This window comes from Ptychodera flava, chromosome 5 (assembly GCF_041260155.1).
Source record: "Ptychodera flava strain L36383 chromosome 5, AS_Pfla_20210202, whole genome shotgun sequence".
NCBI classification, from domain to species: domain Eukaryota; kingdom Metazoa; phylum Hemichordata; class Enteropneusta; family Ptychoderidae; genus Ptychodera; species Ptychodera flava.
Genome location: NC_091932.1, coordinates 24,496,305 through 24,516,715, shown reverse-complemented (window position 1 = coordinate 24,516,715; position 20,411 = coordinate 24,496,305). Strand labels below are relative to the sequence as shown.

At 35.0% G+C, this 20,411-nt stretch overlaps 3 protein-coding genes across 4 annotated transcripts in view; 1 reads left to right on the top strand and 2 right to left on the bottom strand.

Moving 5' to 3' along the window:
• LOC139133344 (NLR family CARD domain-containing protein 4-like) overlaps positions 1-20,411 on the bottom strand; it is a 543,607-nt gene that overhangs the window by 376,442 nt on the left and 146,754 nt on the right. Inside the window, exon 1 of one of the 2 annotated variants that reach the window (XM_070699893.1) lies at positions 18,962-19,284. The exons of the other annotated variant lie outside the window; for it this stretch is intronic. The gene's annotated coding sequence lies outside the window, so the exon portion shown is untranslated. Of the gene's footprint in view, positions 1-18,961; positions 19,285-20,411 lie in introns of those variants that run through there. 2 annotated transcript variants of the gene reach the window in all.
• LOC139133341 (NLR family CARD domain-containing protein 4-like) overlaps positions 1-20,411 on the top strand; it is an 87,212-nt gene that overhangs the window by 4,170 nt on the left and 62,631 nt on the right. Inside the window, exon 2 of the mRNA XM_070699888.1 lies at positions 460-678. Within this exon, the coding sequence (XP_070555989.1) occupies positions 460-678 (219 nt within the window). The remainder of the gene's footprint in view (positions 1-459; positions 679-20,411) is intronic.
• On the bottom strand, positions 6,618-19,239 carry LOC139133351 (transmembrane protein 234 homolog). The gene is made up of 5 exons (XM_070699901.1): positions 19,045-19,239; positions 10,193-10,358; positions 9,582-9,648; positions 9,097-9,189; positions 6,618-7,525 (listed from the first exon to the last, which is right to left on the bottom strand). Exons 2-5 carry the CDS (start codon positions 10,349-10,351, stop codon positions 7,446-7,448), a joined length of 399 nt encoding a protein of 132 aa, XP_070556002.1. The 5' UTR covers positions 10,352-10,358; positions 19,045-19,239; the 3' UTR covers positions 6,618-7,445.

Here is a 20,411-nt window from a genome sequence, read left to right as displayed (position 1 = left end):
CCAAATAGTCATTGACACATTGAGTATTTACATTGTGTTTGTCCATGAAATATGTATCAAGTTGGTTAAGTTACCATAAAAGATAACTGATAAATGCCGCTTTTGGATTCCTATAAACTGAGCTATACCGAGTTGAAAATTACCTTGACAGAAATACCAGGGGGGAGGGAAGTTCATGTTCTTATTTTTCTGCTTTAGGCATGTCAGACAAAAAATTATATACAGTATGTGCCTTGCAAATACAGTGAAATGTGTGCAATACTCACATGATTGATAACGATTGATTCATATATGAATTCAGACTAAAATTTTCATATTACCAATGCAGACTGTTCATTGACACATTTCAAATAGTTTTGGAGCGTTACTTAAAGCAAAAACTGACAAAAAATGCTTGAAAAATGTCATATGTAAATAAGTCGTAATATGCTCTGGTTTTTACTACTTTTTCACCATCAGAAAAATTTAAGGAGCTGAAATTTCTATGCTCAGGAATAATAGCAGAAAGATCTCTGAAAGACATGGAAGACCCGTTCGATTTGTTCAGTGCTTTGATCCAGACAGGCTATATCTCAAGAACAGAGACAGGATTTCTTCAAGATATGCTGCTCCTTGTTAAGTTGTCTACGCTGTCTGAAGAATTGCAGACTTTTCACAAACATTACCCTCAATCAGAAGGTAAGCCAAGTGAAATTGCCATGTTCATGGTGAAACGGCCAAATAAAGAATTGACAAAGTCTTTACAAACCAAATTTGAACCTCACTTTATTCACTAAACCTGTTGTGCATACATCTTTGATAATGTTTTCGTGCAGTTATCAAAGGGGACCTTTCAAAAAGAGTATTATGTTGTATAAAGTTGTGCTTCTTGATAATTAATAACGGGCAAATTACAATGCAAACCTGTCTGGCCAAGGTAATCATTGCAGAAGAGTAAAAAGTTTAAAGTATTCATACAGTCTAAAAGTATCGTATGTCCATAAAATAAATTCCTGTGAAATATTAAAACTACATGTACTTTCTGTTGCTTGCTCTTATTCAGTATTTTGATCATTGGCAGTGAATTGCATGTATATGTTATAAATGCAATTAATTTATATAGCAATTCCATTGTGCATCACTGATCAATCTATTTCGGTCAAATGACTCAAATGAAAATTCCGGTACTTAATCGTCATGTTTTATCCTCCACTCTATTTTGTTGTACGAAATCATATAATCAAGTACTGATTTGGTAAAAAACAGATAATACGTCCATTTCTATTACACAGGTACTTTAAGTGAGAAGACTGAAAGACTTATTGAATTTCTAAAACATACATACAAGGGACACTATGCACTGCTGCTACCTATTCCATGGTACGATGATCTGAAACTCAGACTGAAGGAAGTATATACAAGACTGGAAGTCAAACAAGTTGAAAGAGGTGCCACAAAGGCTGGCCAAGATCTAAAAGATCTGCATGACATGTTCAAACCTGATGAGGAAGAACAACATCCATTGCGAATAAGGATAGAGGGTCCACCAGCCATGGGTAAATCAACACTATGTAGAAAGATAGCTTATGACTGGGCTTGTGGTGAGCTAAAGCAGTACAAATTACTTTTCTTTTTGGAGATGAGACATGTAACAGGTTCAGAGGTGATTGATGAAATATTGACTCAGTTACTACCCAAGGATTTTTCAATCACAAAAGAAGAGCTTGCACACATAATCTCACAGCACGACAAATCAACTTTGTTTCTCTTTGATGGTTTAGATGAAATCACAGAGGATAAAATTGAGAGCTCTGACATAGCTGACCACATTACCAAAAAATTATGTGTGTACTGCACAATTGTCATCACCACAAGACCACGTTTATGTGATAGGTACTTAAGTGACTGTGACTTATACTTAATTGTCAAAGGGTTTACGAAAAAGAGTACCGATGAATACATAGACAAGTATTTCAAAGATGACAGAGACAGAGGTATGGCTCTTAAACAGGAAATAAAAGTTCAAAGGGAAGATATCATTGAGAAATCTATCACAGATCTCCTCAGTAACCCCTTGCATGTGTCTTTCCTGTGCATCCTTTGGGAAGATTACAAACAAAATGAAAAGGAAAATTATTTCCCAAAGACCCATACAGAATTATACTCTGAGGTACTTGAATGTACTTTAAAGCGATATTGTGCCAAAAATGGCATTGAACTAATTAATGGCGAAATACCAAAATTAGTTATTGATTTAAGAGATAAGCTGGCCATTGATTCATATAAAATATATTCAGCTGACAAAATAAATTTCTTAAAAACAGACATCTCTTGTGAACAATACCTAGATTTAGGATTGTTGGTAAGAGATCTTGGTCATTCAAGGATAAAAGCAAAAGAGTTGTATTTCTTCTACCATAAAACATGGCTTGAATTTTTCACTGCATTTTACATTTCCTCTCAGTTAGAAGTAGGAGATACCACTGGTCTGGACAGCCTGTTCAGTGATCCGCAGAAATCAAGTTCTGTCCTTAAATTCCTTGCAGGAATTTCTGAGAGTAAGGCAAGTGGTTTATTGTTTGACAGATTTAATCAGGAAATTCAGACTTTGAAAAATAAATTGAACACTGCCACGGAACGTTTAGATGGCAATGTGAAACTTTCCTCTTTACTTGGTCAGTGTTTTGAATGTTTACATGAATCAAAGCATGGTCCGGAGTCTGTTTCACATGTAGAGATGTCAATACAAGGGATTCTACTTTATCCAAGACTTAAGGCTGTGTCAAGAAAATGTGGCAATTTGTGTGACTCACCTGATCATGAAGTCAGTAAATTTATTAGAGTCATCAGGACTCATTGTCACTTTTCATTCATCCTTCATTTCATGAAACTACAACCTGGTCGATAGAAGTGTTAAGAATGTATCAACCGAGCATTCAAGAAATGTCAATATTATCAAACACACTATCAGACACTGAAAGCAATGTAATATTAAAGACTTTAGAGATATACTTGTATCACATGTCATCACGACAAACAGTACAACATGTGAACAACTGGTCAAATGTACTTAACAATGTTAAAGCATATGCTGCTCTGCAAACTTTGAACATCTGCATAGGTTCAGTAGGTAAGCATGATGACACTACAGAGGAACTCAAAGTAAGCTTTGAAAAACTGTCTGCTGAAATTGCTGATAATGAAAAGATACAAAATTGTGCTCTGAAATTCAACAGTTTTATATTTAATACATGTAGTTCACTTCAAATATTTGAAGAGTTTATTGATAAAGGACCCAGGACAGTGAAGTTTACCATGCCTGGTTCTAAATGTCAACTGTCTAGTCTGTGTAACTTCATGAAAAAGTGCAGGAAAACAGAATCAATCAAACTGGTGTTTAATGACACATATTTTTGGAGTAATAATATCAATCAGGAATTAAATATGTGTCTGCAAAACATGAGTACAAGTATAAATGCTCTCAGTCTATGGATAAGGATATTGCAAAGAGACTCTGCTTTGTTTGATACACTATCAACAAATACCACACTGAGTGAGATATCAATAGGTAGGTTTACAGAGCAGTCTATTGATAAAGCGTGTGACATTATAAAACATAACAAATTTGCAAGGTCACTCACTCTCTATGTTAAAGACAATGAGTGTATAATTAATGGTGAGGCTATGGTGAAGTCACTGAGAGAAAACAAATCCCTGAGACATTTATGTGTGCAGTATGCATACTGGTATCACTATGAAAATAAATTTGATGTACTGTTTGTACCACTTGCCAAGGATATAGCAAATTGTCAGTGTTCATTGAAATCAATCAAATTTCCATTTTTTAGCAGATACAAAAGAAAACATTCCAAAATTACCAATTTCATTTCACAGCAAGTAGGGCAACACAATTGGTCATACAATGTCTTTCCTCACTGCAGTGGTGAGTACATGCATCAACTTAGCTACTGCACTGAGAATGATGGGATTAGTCAGGTTGAACAATAACATTCCATCATTAGATATCAAGAACAAATACATACGTAATGTATAGGACTTGTAAAATGCAGAGAAATGTTCAATTTTGATATATGCTGTATTATACTTTCTAAAAATATCCAATAACTTGTTAAGTAATTTCATCTGTTATAACTTGTAGAGTAATTTCATCTGTTATACAGATTTGAACTTGTCAAGATAAGCAGTAAGACTTTCACAGAATACAAGCATAGATGCATGTCACTTGTATTCAGTACTGCAGTGTATAATTTTGATGAATGTGCAGTGTTGTCAAAATGAAAAATTGGTTGTAAAAATGCCACGGAAGAATGTCGAAATTTTAATGTGACATTTTCTCATGTATATTTTTAATGTAAATATGAATATAAATGTATTAACAACTACAATATGTATTTTTGTGCTACACTATACTGTGAAACTCTACTTCCACCTGTATATGAAAGGTAACATTCTTCCTGTGTTATTTGAAAATAGTGTTTTTGTTGAAAGCATAAATGTATTGTCATAAAAATGACTATTATACCCGCTATTATATTACCATGCCCCGCCCGTCGCATTTTGATTGGTCGAGCTGAACCATGTGACTGACCATGGAAATTGAACACTTGTAGGTCAAGTTGAGATACGTTTTTCTGAAAACATCTCTTGATTTGCCAATTTTTTACAGTGTGCGTGACTGTTCGTCGCGTATTTCTAAGTTTCTGGGGCCCAGTTGTCGTTCGCTCCTGAAATTTTTTGGAAATTTTGACGGTTTTCTTGGGTTCGCTGATAATATAACATTTATTTGTGGGCACCAGCTCGAGGAAAGCTCAAATTAACGGGCTCTTCATGTAGCCTCGCCCGTTAATTTTTGGCTTTCCTCTCGCCCTTGCCCACAAAAATGGTCAGCACGTCGCCCGTTATTTCTTTAATAATATGACTCTAGACATGTTGTATCAACTGTTGAAGGCTTCCTTGCAGATAAAAACAAATGTGAAATGCATTCAGTAGTTTTGAATTCAACTTATTTCAGATTGATAAAAATTTCAGTTATTTCAGTTTCATGAGAAATAAACAACTTTTTGCATTCACATAATGACTTGCTTTGTCGGCAGTATTTAATTAATCTGAAAGAGAGCAATGAGAGCAGTGACAGATGAAAATATAAATATTACTCAATTAAATTTGAGATGATAAGCCCGGTGCTAAACGTATACACATTACATTCTGCTCCCTTCCATTTTCAACTCCAACAGTGTACTGGGAACTTTCTACACTTATTTGATTTGCTGTTGAATCAAGGTTCATCATGATTTGAAAAGAGTTTTCATGAACACATGTGAAGCTTCTTCAACTTTCACCTGTATATATGAAAGGTAACAGTTTTTCTACGTTACTTGAAAATAGTGTTTTTGTTCATAGCATAATTGAATTGTCATAAAGATGACCAATAATATGACTGTAGACATGTTGTATCGTCTGTTGAAGGCTTCCTTGTGGATAAAAACAAATGTAAAATGCATTCTAGTTTTGAATTCAACTTATTTCATACTAATAAAAATTGCAGTTATTTCATTTTGATGAGAAATAAACAAGTTTTTTCATACACATGATGCCCTGCTTTGTCTGCAGCAATTATTACATCTGAAAGCGAGCAAGAGAGGAATGAGAGATGAAAAGATAAATATTGCTCAATTAAATTGGAGATAGGCCTGTTGCTAAAAGTACACACATGTTACATTCTGCCCCCTTCCATTTTCACCTACTACAGTGTACCGAGAACTTTCTACATTTATTTGATTTGATTTTGAATCAAGATTCATCATGATAGTTTTCATGAACATGTTTTAGAGCTTCTTCATGTAGAATACACATCAGTGACAGACATTCAAACTCTTGAATGTTTAAATTTCAGTTTTGTTAGGGCTTATTTTGAAGCTTTTGGAGTAAGCAAAGTTTTCCCAGGCTTGCTTTTGTGAAAATCAGGAATTTTATAAGTTGGATAATTTGTTTCTCTAGTACTCAAAATTTGGATGATGACCCCCGAGTTTTATTTGTGATTTTGAAGAGAGAATGGTTGACAGTCTGCTTGAGGAAAATTTGAGAAAAAATTTAAGTCTTTCATTTTTGAGGTGCGAACTACCTTAAGGTGTAATATGTGCCTCGAAAGTGAAAGACTTCAGCTTTTGTTCAAACTTTCCTGAATGAAACGGTCAACCATTCTCTTAAAAAAATCAACATAAAAATTGGGAACTAGCATAACAAATTACCCAACATTTTGCAATATTTGGAATTACAAAATGGCCGCCATTCCTGTATTAACTCTATGGGGAAGATAATAGTTTGGATTTTCGAAAAACTAAGCCAGTGAAAGTGTTTTCATTATCCAAGAGCTTTATAATGAACCCAAACAAGTGGTAGATCAGAAAAGAATTGTAGAAATATGAGAGTCCGACTATCTGTCCCCAAGGCGTGTTGGCTGTGGGGAATATCCCAATTGCTTAATGAATTTGGCCCTTGTTCAGTAAGATTTGGGGTGTCCTAATTGTAGAAACTTCCATTTAATCAAAAACACCAAATTAAATGTCAATAGCGTGGTACTCTCTGTAATTAAATAATGATAGAAGCGTGTCATGACTTATTTCACACAAATTTATTCAAAAATTGAATTCTCATTCAACAAAGTCAACCAGTTGTATTTTCATTGGAAAAACATACAGTAAACTGTTAGTCTGAAAGGCTATCACTAAACATAAAACAAAATTGGGAAAAAATTATGAAAAAAATCAGCAGTTGCAGCAATTCTGAAACTGATACACATTGGTAAATCAGCATCTTATTGATTTCCATGATCATACATGTTAGGTATAAGTATGTCTTGGATAGGATTTGTCAAAGCAGTAACTTAAGTTCTGTCAACTCAAAGACTATTGAAACTTCTATGAGCTGTGGACACAGAACACTGAACAGTATACCTATGACCTCATGGAACCTAGACCAATAAATCTAAAGAATTTTGAAAAAGGGAGTGACCTAACTGGTGTGACCTTTGACCTCTTTTAAGAGACCTGTTTTGACCAGAATTCGCTTGCCAACAATAATGTAGTAAACACATGTACATGTACAGGCTAATTTGGCAAGCTGAATACTGTGTATCTCTGCATGTTTACAGGAATTGAACAAGAAATTTGACATTTGAAACAACAATGAGAAGATAATCAAAAGTAACAGCTATTGACTCTTTGATCACAATATCAAAGTAACTGGCAACTCACCATGTCTCAGTGTGCAAGGCAGAATACTAGTATAAGGTTGATGTAAAAAAGTGTGAACAAGAGTTGCTGTTGTTTTTCTTGGCCAGTTTGTTTTACATGTCTGTTATTTTATACATCATTACCATATACATATATGACACCATGTGCTAGTATTTCATCACACAACCATGATCACGTAAATATGTCATCAGGTCACGATTTTCCAGTGAAGGCCTTGTCCATAACACAGAGAGACACACCAGCTACAACAAACACCATTCCAATATAAGTTTCTGTTGAAAAAAAATGAAATGACACAAAAGATGAGAGAATTGGGGAAGTGTAAATACTTACTGTGTGAAACAACCGGAATTCTGAAATTATATTGCATATAGAGTGCAGAAAAGGAGCCTCAAATATTCACTGGCATTTCAGGGCAAAGTCAGAAAATTACGGGAATCAGATTGACTACAGACACCGTTGTATAAAGTTGACCTTTGCAGTCACTTAAAGCCAAATGAGCTGCAACTCTTCAAAATTTGTCCAACCTTAAGTTTTGTCCACTTTCCTCAAATATTCTGCCTAAACAATGTTTGCTTGTGGCAGAAATAGTCAAGAAATTGAACAGATTTTCACAGATTTTTGTTCATTTTAAATTTCCCGTCATTATTAAAATCTTACCATATTACGTGAAAAACAGAGAATCTTTTGTCAAAGTGGAGTGAAACCCTTCCCGTCCTTTCAGTGGGTTGTATCATGTTGTATTTGTAAAGATTCAAAAGTGTACATGCACATTTACGTTGTTTATCATGTAGATGTATGGAGGCAGCCATATTTGGGTGCGGCATCCATTAATTAAGTGTTTGTCTGAAACCTCCCGATGCTGTCCCATTCAGTCGATACTTATACTTGAGTAAACATCTCTCAGTAAGAACATTTCTATGAACCAATTTCAATTTAAATATGAAATCAAGAAAATTGCAGCCCCTGTGCCTTTAAATTTATACAGGAACTGAAGCAGACCGTGCAATAAATCTATTCAGTGTTGACCTTTCGTACATGTCACAGCAGCCTGAGGCATCATGAATGCAACCTTCCTTTCACATTTTGTAAATGTGTATCTACTGATATTTGGTCACTTAAGGTCATATCATTATTTACGCCAACTTGAATCAGAAAATAAAGTCTTTTGTGTACATGTAGCTGATTGGCTGTTTGTATAAGACTGAATGATGACAATAAATAAGTTGCAGGTACAATGTTCAGACATGCTACACATTGTCCATTTGCTTACGGGGTCACTTAGAATGGCTGCCATCTTAACCCTTTTAGCGCGGTAGAATTTTCTCGCCAAAATTTCAGTGCAACATGTCACCAATTTTAATGAATTTTTCTGTAATTTGTTCATCGTATTTAAACTCAATGAATACAACTTTGCATTGCCTGCAGTTTTTGACCAAACTCTGGGGAAAATCTGAATTTGATACTGAAGACTATATGACTGGATTAGAAAATATTTGTAAATACAAACATGATACTATCCACTAGCTCTTCACAGGGTGGAACTCATGACTTCTTTATGTTATGTTATTTTTACTTCCATGAAAAATCTTAAAAAAAATTTGCATGCCCTTTTGAGAGTTATCTCGCTTTAATTGCAATCAGCACTGAGGGTTTTTACTTTAGCTCAAGATATCCTATAGTAAATATAGGGAAAAGTTTAAATCACTGACATCCTAAACTAGCAAATCAACAGACCTATTAAATATGCCAAAAAGTAAAATGCTAGGCAAAACGACATTTTACAGTATGCTGAAGATTGATCCCATTGGCATCAAGCAATGCAAGGTACACTATTACCTACCTTTATTACCAATTTTTTCTCCCAGTAATTTTCCAGTCAAAGTAGTGAAAATAAATGTCAGGGAATTTGTAATAGGCACAGCAAGTGACAAGTCTGTTCAGAAGGAAATCAAAAAAGAAAACAAACGTCATGTAGTGTTTTATTCACAAACGTTTATTTGACAATTTGGTGAACTTATTAGAATGGAGAGACTACCAGAGTTTGTTAGCATTTAAGTTTGCTGACTTTACAAAGTCTAAATGCAAATGTTATGTTTTACAATGGAAAACCAATTCAGTGTAATGTACATCAAAAAAGTCTGAGGGACAAATTTACATTCGCAAAGTAAAGTTGAGATTACATTTTTTATTTTCTGTGGGTTTATCCCTTTCAACAACATAGTTTGGTTTGGTTTTTCTTTTTAATTAATGATATCCATTACAGCAGCAAAATACCGGTATGTTCAGTATGTACCAGTACTATAAATGTAAATAATTTCCACCAACCTGCAGATGCCAGAGTCAGGTAATAAACTAGCGAGCCACTCTGGTTGATGAGAAACGGTACAATGTACTACGGAGATTAAAAGCATACAAAGAAAAGAAAGAAAGAAAGTGAGTCATCACACTGGCTATCTTCATTTGATATCTTTCATTATATACTACAACCACAATAGACTGGCCAGTCACTTGGTATTTTCAGGCTTACGCTGTAGTTATTCACTTGCTCCCCAAATGTTTGGCGATAGCATTAAGCTCACCATTAACGCAACGTCTTCTGAAGTTTCGTTCCTTCACTTCACTCTGTTATGATATTTGAGAGCCCACAGACTTGGGGAAAGTCTATGTAACTCAGTAAAGTTGGTTTTGCCCTAAAGTTGGTTTTGCCCTGTCTCATAATATCTTCATGTCATTAGCAACTGCTAAGACATTTTACAGCAATGCACTTCAATATTGCCGTTGTGAAATGTACATACTGGCATGTACTGATTCACCACGTGATTCGGTGGCGAGTAGCACCACACCTGTCAGTGCATTGACATTAACACCAATCATATTCTTGAACATATTTTTATTCTTGGTGTATATATGCACTAGATAGGTTCATCATGGCTTACCTTCCAATTCGTTGCAAGAAATGTAATCTCGGCCACAAACTGCCAGACTGCATTGGATTTCTGGATCTTATCAATTCCCGCACTTCCTTGTTTGATAAGAGGGTTTGTAGCGCCCCACAGAAATGCAACAACTGTCAACCACACAGCATTATAGATCATTCTCAACCTACAAAACAAACATTGTGGTCAATGTTACAAAAATGCCTAGGCACAGTCAATTGAGCATTAACAAAATTGTCAGTCTGTCACTGTATTTGAACTGTGAAACTTCAATATTCTAAGACCTGATATCCCAAGATTCAAATATCTGGTTTCCCCATTCTCACACTCTGACCTCCACATAAAAGTTACCCAGTGTAACATAAATTGTCATTGATAAAGTATACAAAATCAATTTTCATTTTGAATTCTTGGCAACAGTATAGTGTTGTGCACATATTACACATAAAATCGAAAACTGCACCCAATTACGACTGCTGGTACATCTTCATGTACAATTTTAGGTTTGCGCTTTTTATCATGACTGTAGCTCCATTTGAAAGCAATGCTTGTGCAGCAGAGAATACATGTACATTACAACAATAGCCAAGGTGTTAGTGAAAATATTAATCATAACAGGGCATAACTCAAATATGTGCTAAAATGAAGGATGAAATGAGAATTGGGTGCCATAAAATGAAATCACCAGATGGGGGCGCCAAAAATAATGAAAAGTAATGACTGACAGCATCTGTCGGTGCATTATTTCTACTTCATGTCTGCTGTCAAGCCCTTTTGATCCTTCGCTGGATATTTTTTTAAAGGCGGTCTCTTGGAATATTCCTTTTTTTTCAAAAATCTTCCAGACCCCCTGCCCTCCCAACCAGGGTAGCAAAAAGTCCACCCTGCACCCCAAATGTAGACTTGGTTCAAGTCGGTGAATTTAAAAAAAAATAAAATCATTTTTAATAGTTTCTCTTCTGTCTCTCGCATTTCATACAAACGTTGGAATTTGTCAGCTCAGGCCACAGGTGCCCGGAGTTGCCGGTGTACCGTAGTATACATAGAGAGCTAGCAACTCCAGGCACTGCATGCCAGGCCAGGTTTTCCCAGCAATTGAACGCGTTACCTTTGAGTCTGCGCAGTAATGAGGTAGTTTCTGTGATTCCGGGGATAGTGTTCACCCCACTCACGCATTTCACATGAAAGCAGAACAAAAATCAAAACTCAAACATTCACAAATCACAGACTTTAACCAAGTCTACCCCTAATGCGTAATGCTTTGCCAGTTTGGGTTTTTTTTGACAAAATCTGTGTGCAATTATACAGCTTTTGAACGCACCTATCCAGTTCCTACATAGCTCTGCGTTCAATGCTCTGTGTTCCCGGCGTTATCATTAAGGTGCGGAATTGTGTTTTTATCGTTTTAGAAAGTTTAGCTGGAAGTTTAGAAAGCTAAATTAGAATTGTCTAAATCTAAATCTAAACTTAGAAAGTTTAGCCAGAAGCGATAATTATCGCTTTCTAAATAGCGTTTCTAAGTTTAGAAATTAGCTGAAGTTTATAGTCGGGCCTCGGGTGAAAACATTTTTCCAAGGATATATCGGATAAAAACGATAATTATCACTTTCTAAATAGCGTTCTAAGTTTAGAAATTAGCTGTAGTTTAGAAAGTCGGGCCTTGAGTGAAAAAAATTGTTCGAGGATATATCGGATAAAAACGATAATTATCACTTTCTAAATAGCGTTCTAAGTTTAGAAATTAGCTGAAGTTTAGAAAATCGGGCCTTGGGTGAAAAATTTGTTCTAGGATATATCGGATAAAAACGATAATTATCACTTTCTAAATAGCGTTCTAAGTTTAGAAATTAGCTGAAGTTTAGAAAGTTGGGCCTTGGGTGAAAAATTTCTTCCAAGGATATATCGGATAAAAACGATAATTATCACTTTCTAAATAGCGTTCTAAGTTTAGAAATTAGCTGAAGTTTAGAAAGTCGGGCCTTGGGTGAAAATTTTCTTCCAAGGATATATCGGATAAAAACGATAATTATCACTTTCTAAATAGCGTTCTAAGTTTAGAAATTAGCTGAAGTTTAGAAAGTCGGGCCTTGGCTGAAAAAATTGTTCAAGGATATATCGGATAAAAACGATAATTATCACTTTCTAAATAGCGTTCTAAGTTTAGAAATTAGCTGTAGTTTAGAAAGTCGGGCCTTGAGTGAAAAAATTTGTTCGAGGATATATCGGATAAAAACGATAATTATCACTTTCTAAATAGCGTTCTTAGTTTAGAAATTAGCTGAAGTTTAGAAAATCGGGCCTTGGGTGAAAAAATTTGTTCGAGGATATGTCGGATAGAATCAGGAAAATACTGTATCAGTTTTGCCAAGCGGCAAATCCAAAGCTCAAATGTGATTTTTTCCATAAACCCGCGAGAAAAGCACCCCTTATTGAATTGACCATTTCAACGGGCAAGAATTGAATGTCATGAAGTAGAGAAATGTGGCTCTGAGTGAGCGATGACGAAAAATTGTGAATGTTTATTCTTTGACCGTCAAAAACAAAGACTGTCAAATAGCCACCGCTAGTGTTAATGACAAATAAACCAGATGTGTGACGTGAAGACGAATGTAAATAATCAAGCATGACCAAGGTGTGTTCAGACACAGACAAGAAGAGGGTCAGATAGTTCCACGACAATCGTGTCCATTGTGGTGCAAATTAATGCTAATAGCCTTATCAATGCCTCATTAACATTAACTTGAAGCACGAATTGACGCGCGCGATCGTAATTGAACACACCTTGGTCATTAGAACTGTGGTAGTATTGTTCCGTTTTTGGTTTAATGGACAAGCTCATTTGAGCTTTGGATTTTAAAACTTACTTCTGGGGGAAACTGATAGTATTTTCCTGGTTTTACAAGAAAACTCCTACATACTCACACTTTTTACTTTAATAAAACACTTGGGAATATACAGATGACAACAGAAACGTTGTATCAGCCTTTTTTCCGACATATTCTTGGAAAAGTTTGCGGGACTTCATCTCACGCACTCCACATTTCACTGTGAGCACGCAGCCTGGAGATGGCAGCCTGGCCGGCAACACTTTTGATAGGGCCAATGCATTAATTTGGAGGTAATATCTCGTCGGTCTATTGGACAAGTCACATTTCAGCTTTGGCTTTTAGAACTTGCTTCTGGGTAAAACTGATAGTATTTTCCAGGTTCTACAAGACTGCTCCTACAAGCTCACACTTTTCCCCTTGAAACACTAGGGAATATACAGATGACAACAGAAATGGTGTACCAACGTTTTTATCCTTGGAAATTTTTTTCCACTGATTCCGACTTTCTAAACTACAGCTAATTTCTAAACTTAGAACGCTATTTAGAAAGCGATAATTATCGTTTTTATCCGATATATCCTTGCAAAACTTTTTCCACTCAACCCCGACTCTCTAAACTACAGCTATTTTCTAAACTTAGAACGCTATTTAGAAAGCGATAATTATCGTTTTTATCCGATATATCAAGGAAAAATTTTTTCACTTCAGGCCCCATTTTCTGAATGATTCAATCTCTTACTGTGAGCACGCAGCTGGAAGATGGCGGCCTGGCCGGCAACAATTTTGATAAGACCATTAGCATAAATTTGCATTAATCAGCACAAATGGACGCGATCGTTGTGGACCCATCTCAACACACCTTGGCAACCACAGGGGCAACACGTTTAATAAGGCCCTTAGCATTAATTTGCACCATTACTTAATCTGCACAAATGGACGCGATCAAGATAATCTCAACACACCTTGGTCATTTGAAATGTGGCAGTACATTATGTACATTCGTCTCCACGTCAAATATCTGGTTTATTTTTCATAACACGTAGTCTAGCCGGGTGGTTATTTGACAGACTTTGTTTTTGACGGACAAAACAAATATTTACAATTTCTCTTCACAAATTGTCTTTATGCTGACTCACTGTCATATTTCTCTATTTCGTAACATTCAACTTCTTGCCAAACGCAATGGTCAATTTTATAGGAAGTATGCTCTCTCGGGGTCTATTGGCCAAGCCATATTTGAGCTTTGGATTTTAAACCTTACTTCTTGGGGAAACTAATAGTATTTTCCTGGTTCTACAAGACTACTACTACAAACTCACACATTTTCCCTTCAAACACTGGGAAAACATTACAATAGAAATGCTGTACCATCGTTTTTATCCGACATATCCGGTGAGTTGTTTCTCAACGTAAAAGTTCAACTTTCTAAACTACAGCTAATTTCTAAACTTAGAACGCTATTTAGAAAGTGATAATTATCGTTTTATCCGATATATCCTTGGAAAAAAATTTCAACCTAAACCCGACTTTCTAAACTACAGCTATTTTCTAAACTTAGAACGCTATTTAGAAAGTGATAATTATCGTTTTTATCCGATATATCCTTGGAAAAAAATTTTCAACCTAAGTCCCGACTTTCTAAACTTCAGCTAAACTTCAGCTATTTTCTAAACTTAGAACGATATTTAGAAAGTGATAATTATCGTTTTTATCCGATATATCCTTGGGAAACTTTTTTCACTCCAAGCCCGACTTTCTAAACTACAGCTAATTTCTAAACTTAGAACGCTATTTAGAAAGTGATAATTATCGTTTTCATCCGATATATCCTTGGGAAACTTTTTTCACTCCAAGCCCGACTTTCTAAACTACAGCTAATTTCTAAACTTAGAACGCTATTTAGAAAGTGATAATTATCGTTTTTATCCGATATATCCTTGGGAAACTTTTTTCACTCCAAGCCCGACTTTCTAAACTACAGCTAATTTCTAAACTTAGAACGCTATTTAGAAAGTGATAATTATCGTTTTTATCCGATATATCCTTGGGAAACTTTTTTCACTCCAAGCCCGACTTTCTAAACTACAGCTAATTTCTAAACTTAGAACGCTATTTAGAAAGTGATAATTATCGTTTTTATCCGATATATCCTTGGAAAAAAAATTTCAACCTAAGTCCCGACTTTCTAAACTTCAGCTAAACTTCAGCTTTTTTCTAAACTTAAAACGCTATTTAGAAAGTGATAATTATCGTTTTTATCCGATATATCGTTGGAAAAAAAATTCAACCTAAGGCCCGACTTTCTAAACTACAGCTAATTTCTAAACTTAGAACGCTATTTAGAAAGTGATAATTATCGTTTTTATCCGATATATCCTTGGAAAAAAATTTTCAACTTAAGTCCCGACTTTCTAAACTTTCTAAACTTCAGCTATTTTCTAAACTTAGAAAGCTATTTAGAAAGTGATAATTATCGTTTTTATCCGATATATCCTTGGGAAACTTTTTTCACTCCAAGCCCGACTTTCTAAACTACAGCTAATTTCTAAACTTAGAACGCAACCTAAGTCCCGACTTTCTAAACTTCAGCTAAACTTCAGCTATTTTCTAAACTTAGAACGATATTTAGAAAGTGATAATTATCGTTTTTATCCGATATATCCTTGGGAAACTTTTTTCACTCCAAGCCCGACTTTCTAAACTACAGCTAATTTCTAAACTTAGAACGCTATTTAGAAAGTGATAATTATCGTTTTTATCCGATATATCCTTGGAAAAAAATTATCAACCTAAGTCCCGACTTTCTAAACTTTCTAAACTTCAGCTATTTTCTAAACTTAGAACGCTATTTAGAAAGTGATAATTATCGTTTTTATCCGATATATCCTTGGAAAAAAATTTCAACCTAAGGCCCGACTTTCTAAACTTCAGCTAAACTTCAGCTAATTTCTAAACTTAGAACGATATTTAGAAAGTGATAATTATCGTTTTTATCCGATATATCCTTGGGAAACTCTTTTCACTCCAAGCCCGACTTTCTAAACTACAGCTAATTTCTAAACTTAGAACGCTATTTAGAAAGTGATAATTATCGTTTTTATCCGATATATCCTTGGAAAAAAATTTTCAACCTAAGTCCCGACTTTCTAAACTTTCTAAACTTCAGCTATTTTCTAAACTTAGAACGATATTTAGAAAGTGATAATTATCGTTTTTATCCGATATATCCTTGGGAAACTTTTTTCACTCCAAGCCCGACTTTCTAAACTACAGCTAATTTCTAAACTTAGAACGCTATTTAGAAAGTGATAATATTCGTTTTTGTCCGATATATCCTTTGAAAAAAATTTTCAACTTAAGTCCCGACTTTCTAAACTTTCTAAACTTCAGCTATTTTCTAAACTTAGAAAGCTATTTAGAAAGTGATAATTATCATTTTATCCGATATATCCTTGGAAAAAAAATTTCAACGTAAGGCCCGACTTTCTAAACTTTCTAAACTTCAGCTATTTTCTAACTTAGAAAGCTATTTAGAAAGTGATATTTATCGTTTTTATCCGATATATCCTTGGGAAACTTTTTTCACTCCAAGCCCGACTTTCTAAACTACAGCTAATTTCTAAACTTAGAACGCTATTTAGAAAGTGATAATTATCGTTTTTATCCGATATATCCTTGGAAAAAATTTTCAACCTAAGTCCCGACTTTCTAAACTTCAGCTAAACTTCAGCTATTTTCTAAACTTAGAACGATATTTAGAAAGTGATAATTATCGTTTTTATCCGATATATCCTTGGAAAAAATTTCAACCTAAGGCCCGACTTTCTAAACTTCAGCTAAACTTCAGCTAATTTCTAAACTTAGAACGATATTTAGAAAGTGATAATTATCGTTTTTATCCCATATATCCCTGGGAAACTTTTTCACTCCAAGCCCGACTTTCTAAACTACAGCTAATTTCTAAACTTAGAACGCTATTTAGAAAGTGATAATTATCGTTTTTATCCGATATATCCTTGGAAAAAATTATCAACCTAAGTCCCGACTTTCTAAACTTTCTAAACTTCAGCTATTTTCTAAACTTAGAACGATATTTAGAAAGTGATAATTATCGTTTTTATCCGATATATCCTTGGAAAAAAATTTCAACCTAAGGCCCGACTTTCTAAACTTCAGCTAAACTTCAGCTAATTTCTAAACTTAGAACGATATTTAGAAAGTGATAATTATCATTTTTATCCGATATATCCTTGGGAAACTTTTTTCACTCCAAGCCCGACTTTCTAAACTACAGCTAATTTCTAAACTTAGAACGCTATTTAGAAAGTGATAATTATCGTTTTTATCCGATATATCCTTGGAAAAAAATTTTCAACCTAAGTCCCGACTTTCTAAACTTTCTAAACTTCAGCTATTTTCTAAACTTAGAACGATATTTAGAAAGTGATAATTATCGTTTTTATCCGATATATCCTTGGGAAACTTTTTTCACTCCAAGCCCGACTTTCTAAACTACAGCTAATTTCTAAACTTAGAACGCTATTTAGAAAGTGATAATATTCGTTTTTGTCCGATATATCCTTGGAAAAAAATTTTCAACCTAAGTCCCGACTTTCTAAACTTCAGCTAAACTTCAGCTAATTTCTAAACTTAGAACGATATTTAGAAAGTGATAATTATCGTTTTTATCCGATATATCCTTGGAAAAAAATTTCAACCTAAGGCCCGACTTTCTAAACTTCAGCTAAACTTCAGCTAATTTCTAAACTTAGAACGATATTTAGAAAGTGATAATTATCGTTTTTATCCCATATATCCGTGGGAAACTTTTTCACTCCAAGCCCGACTTTCTGAACTACAGCTAATTTCTAAACATAGAACGCTATTTAGAAAGTGATAATTATCGTTTTTATCCGATATATCCTTGGAAAAAAATTTTCAACCTAAAAAAAGTCCCGACTTTCTAAACTTCAGCTAAACTTCAGCTATTTTCTAAACTTAGAACGATATTTAGAAAGTGATAATTATCGTTTTTATCCGATATATCCTTGGGAAACTTTTTTCACTCCAAGCCCGACTTTCTAAACTACAGCTAATTTCTAAACTTAGAACGCTATTTAGAAAGTGATAATTATCGTTTTTATCCGATATATCCTTGGAAAATAATTTTCTACCTAAGTCCCGACTTTCTAAACTTCAGCTAAACTTCAGCTATTTTCTAAACTTAGAACGATATTTAGAAAGTGATAATTATCGTTTTTATCCGATATATCCTTGGAAAAAAATTTCAACGTAAGGCCCGACTTTCTAAACTTCAGCTAAACTTCAGCTAATTTCTAAACTTAGAACGATATTTAGAAAGTGATAATTATCGTTTTTATCCCATATATCCGTGGGAAACTTTTTTCACTCCAAGCCCGACTTTCTGAACTACAGCTAATTTCTAAACATAGAACGCTATTTAGAAAGTGATAATTATCGTTTTTATCCGATATATCCTTGGAAAAAATTTTCAACCTAAAAAAGTCCGACTTTCTAAACTTCAGCTTAACTTCAGCTATTTTCTAATCTTAGAACGATGTTTAGAAAGTGATAATTATCGTTTTTATCCGATATATCCTTGGGAAACTTTTTTCACTCCAAGCCCGACTTTCTAAACTACAGCTAATTTCTAAACTTAGAACGCTATTTAGAAAGTGATAATTATCGTTTTTATCCGATATATCCTTGGAAAAATTTTTTCAACCAAAGGCCCGACTTTCTAAACTTTCTAAACTACTGCTAATTTCTAAACTTAGAACGCTATTTAGAAAGTGATAATTATCGTTGTTTTTTTTTTTTTGCCGTGTTTATCGTTTTTAGCTAGTTTAGCCCCCATAGGGAATACATGTAGTTTAGAAATGGCTTTCAGGAAAAGACACAATTCCGCACCTAACTCAGCGTTATACAGCTGTGGTGGGAGGCCGTATAACGTCGGAACACTCAACATTGTACACAGGGCTGGTTCCTACATTGTTAACTTACGTTGCTCCTTTTCATGGGGATCCAGAGATACCGTCAACCAAACATTTGTCAATGGACACCTCAGACTAGTAGCAGCCCTGTAGTATCGAGTATAGCAAGGGTTGAGCTGTCTCTTCCACTCTCCATGCCAAGGCAAGCCGATATATCCTTCCATGCACGCAAAGTATTATTAAACTCTTCAGGAGGGGATTGAGGTTTGGGTTGTGAGTGTTACGTTCGAAGTTCGGACCTGGAAGTGATCAACCAGCTGTTATCACAGCGCCGCCACATGGCCAGTACATGATGTACATGGGTACCCGGAGCGCATGTTGCGACGTACGCCCTCTATGGCTACGTCTCTGGTCCTAACTGATAATAATAAATCGTGAAAATTACGGACAGTGGTATGCATAATTAACAAGTTATATGTTTAATTTTTATGAAACGTGACCACTAATTGGATTGAATGTATAGTTACACAAACAAAAATGCATGGGAACAGATTTTACTCGCTCGAAGTAGACATGGCCAAATACCACTGATATAGACACACTAGCAATCATCTTCTAGAGATTTTTTTTTTTAATACAACAATACACTATACAACGGCTCGGTGAAGCGAACTGGCGACAAATGGCGACCATTCGAATTTCAAATTTCGGTAAATTTGTTTCTATTGTTTCTGAATTTGATTGACAGAAAAGAGTTTTCACTGTCGGAGCTAGGGTTCGCGTTCACGTTCCGCTCACAGGCAGGTCGATCTGAAATAACATTGAACTTGTCTGTGACATGTGGCCATGACATAAAAAGACAACTGTCTTTAGTTATCGATTACCAGGAGCAGTCAACGAGCTAAAATACAAGGGAGGATACCAATGTTAATAACGTTAATGAACATCACTTTTAACGACAGTTAATTGAACTCACTATAGTAATAACGTAATAGTCGTTAATCAGTTGTCTTGATCAAAGAACACCTTGCAAGTAATCAATGGACCAAACATGATAACGGTTTTCCAAAATACATTAGAGTTGTTCGCCATATCAAGAAAATCGTTATCAGAATTTTTACTTTCTTCATATCGGAAAACTTTTGAAATATGGCTGCCTAATGCTCAAATAATGAGAAACGGTATGAACACTCGTCCTTGCAATAAAGAAGAAAGGAGGGATTATTATCGCCACTGCATCGCTGCTCAGCTACGATGGTCATTTATCAACCAGCACTGAATTTCTTCTAAAGCCGGCAATCTAGCCTTCTGACCCGGGTGGGGGTTCACGATGTATGGCAATGAAGCAAAGTCACGATAAAATTTTCAACTTGAAACACTGGCGTTTGTTTCGAACGAAAACCTAATGCATGGGATGGCTATGCAACCTTCTGTATG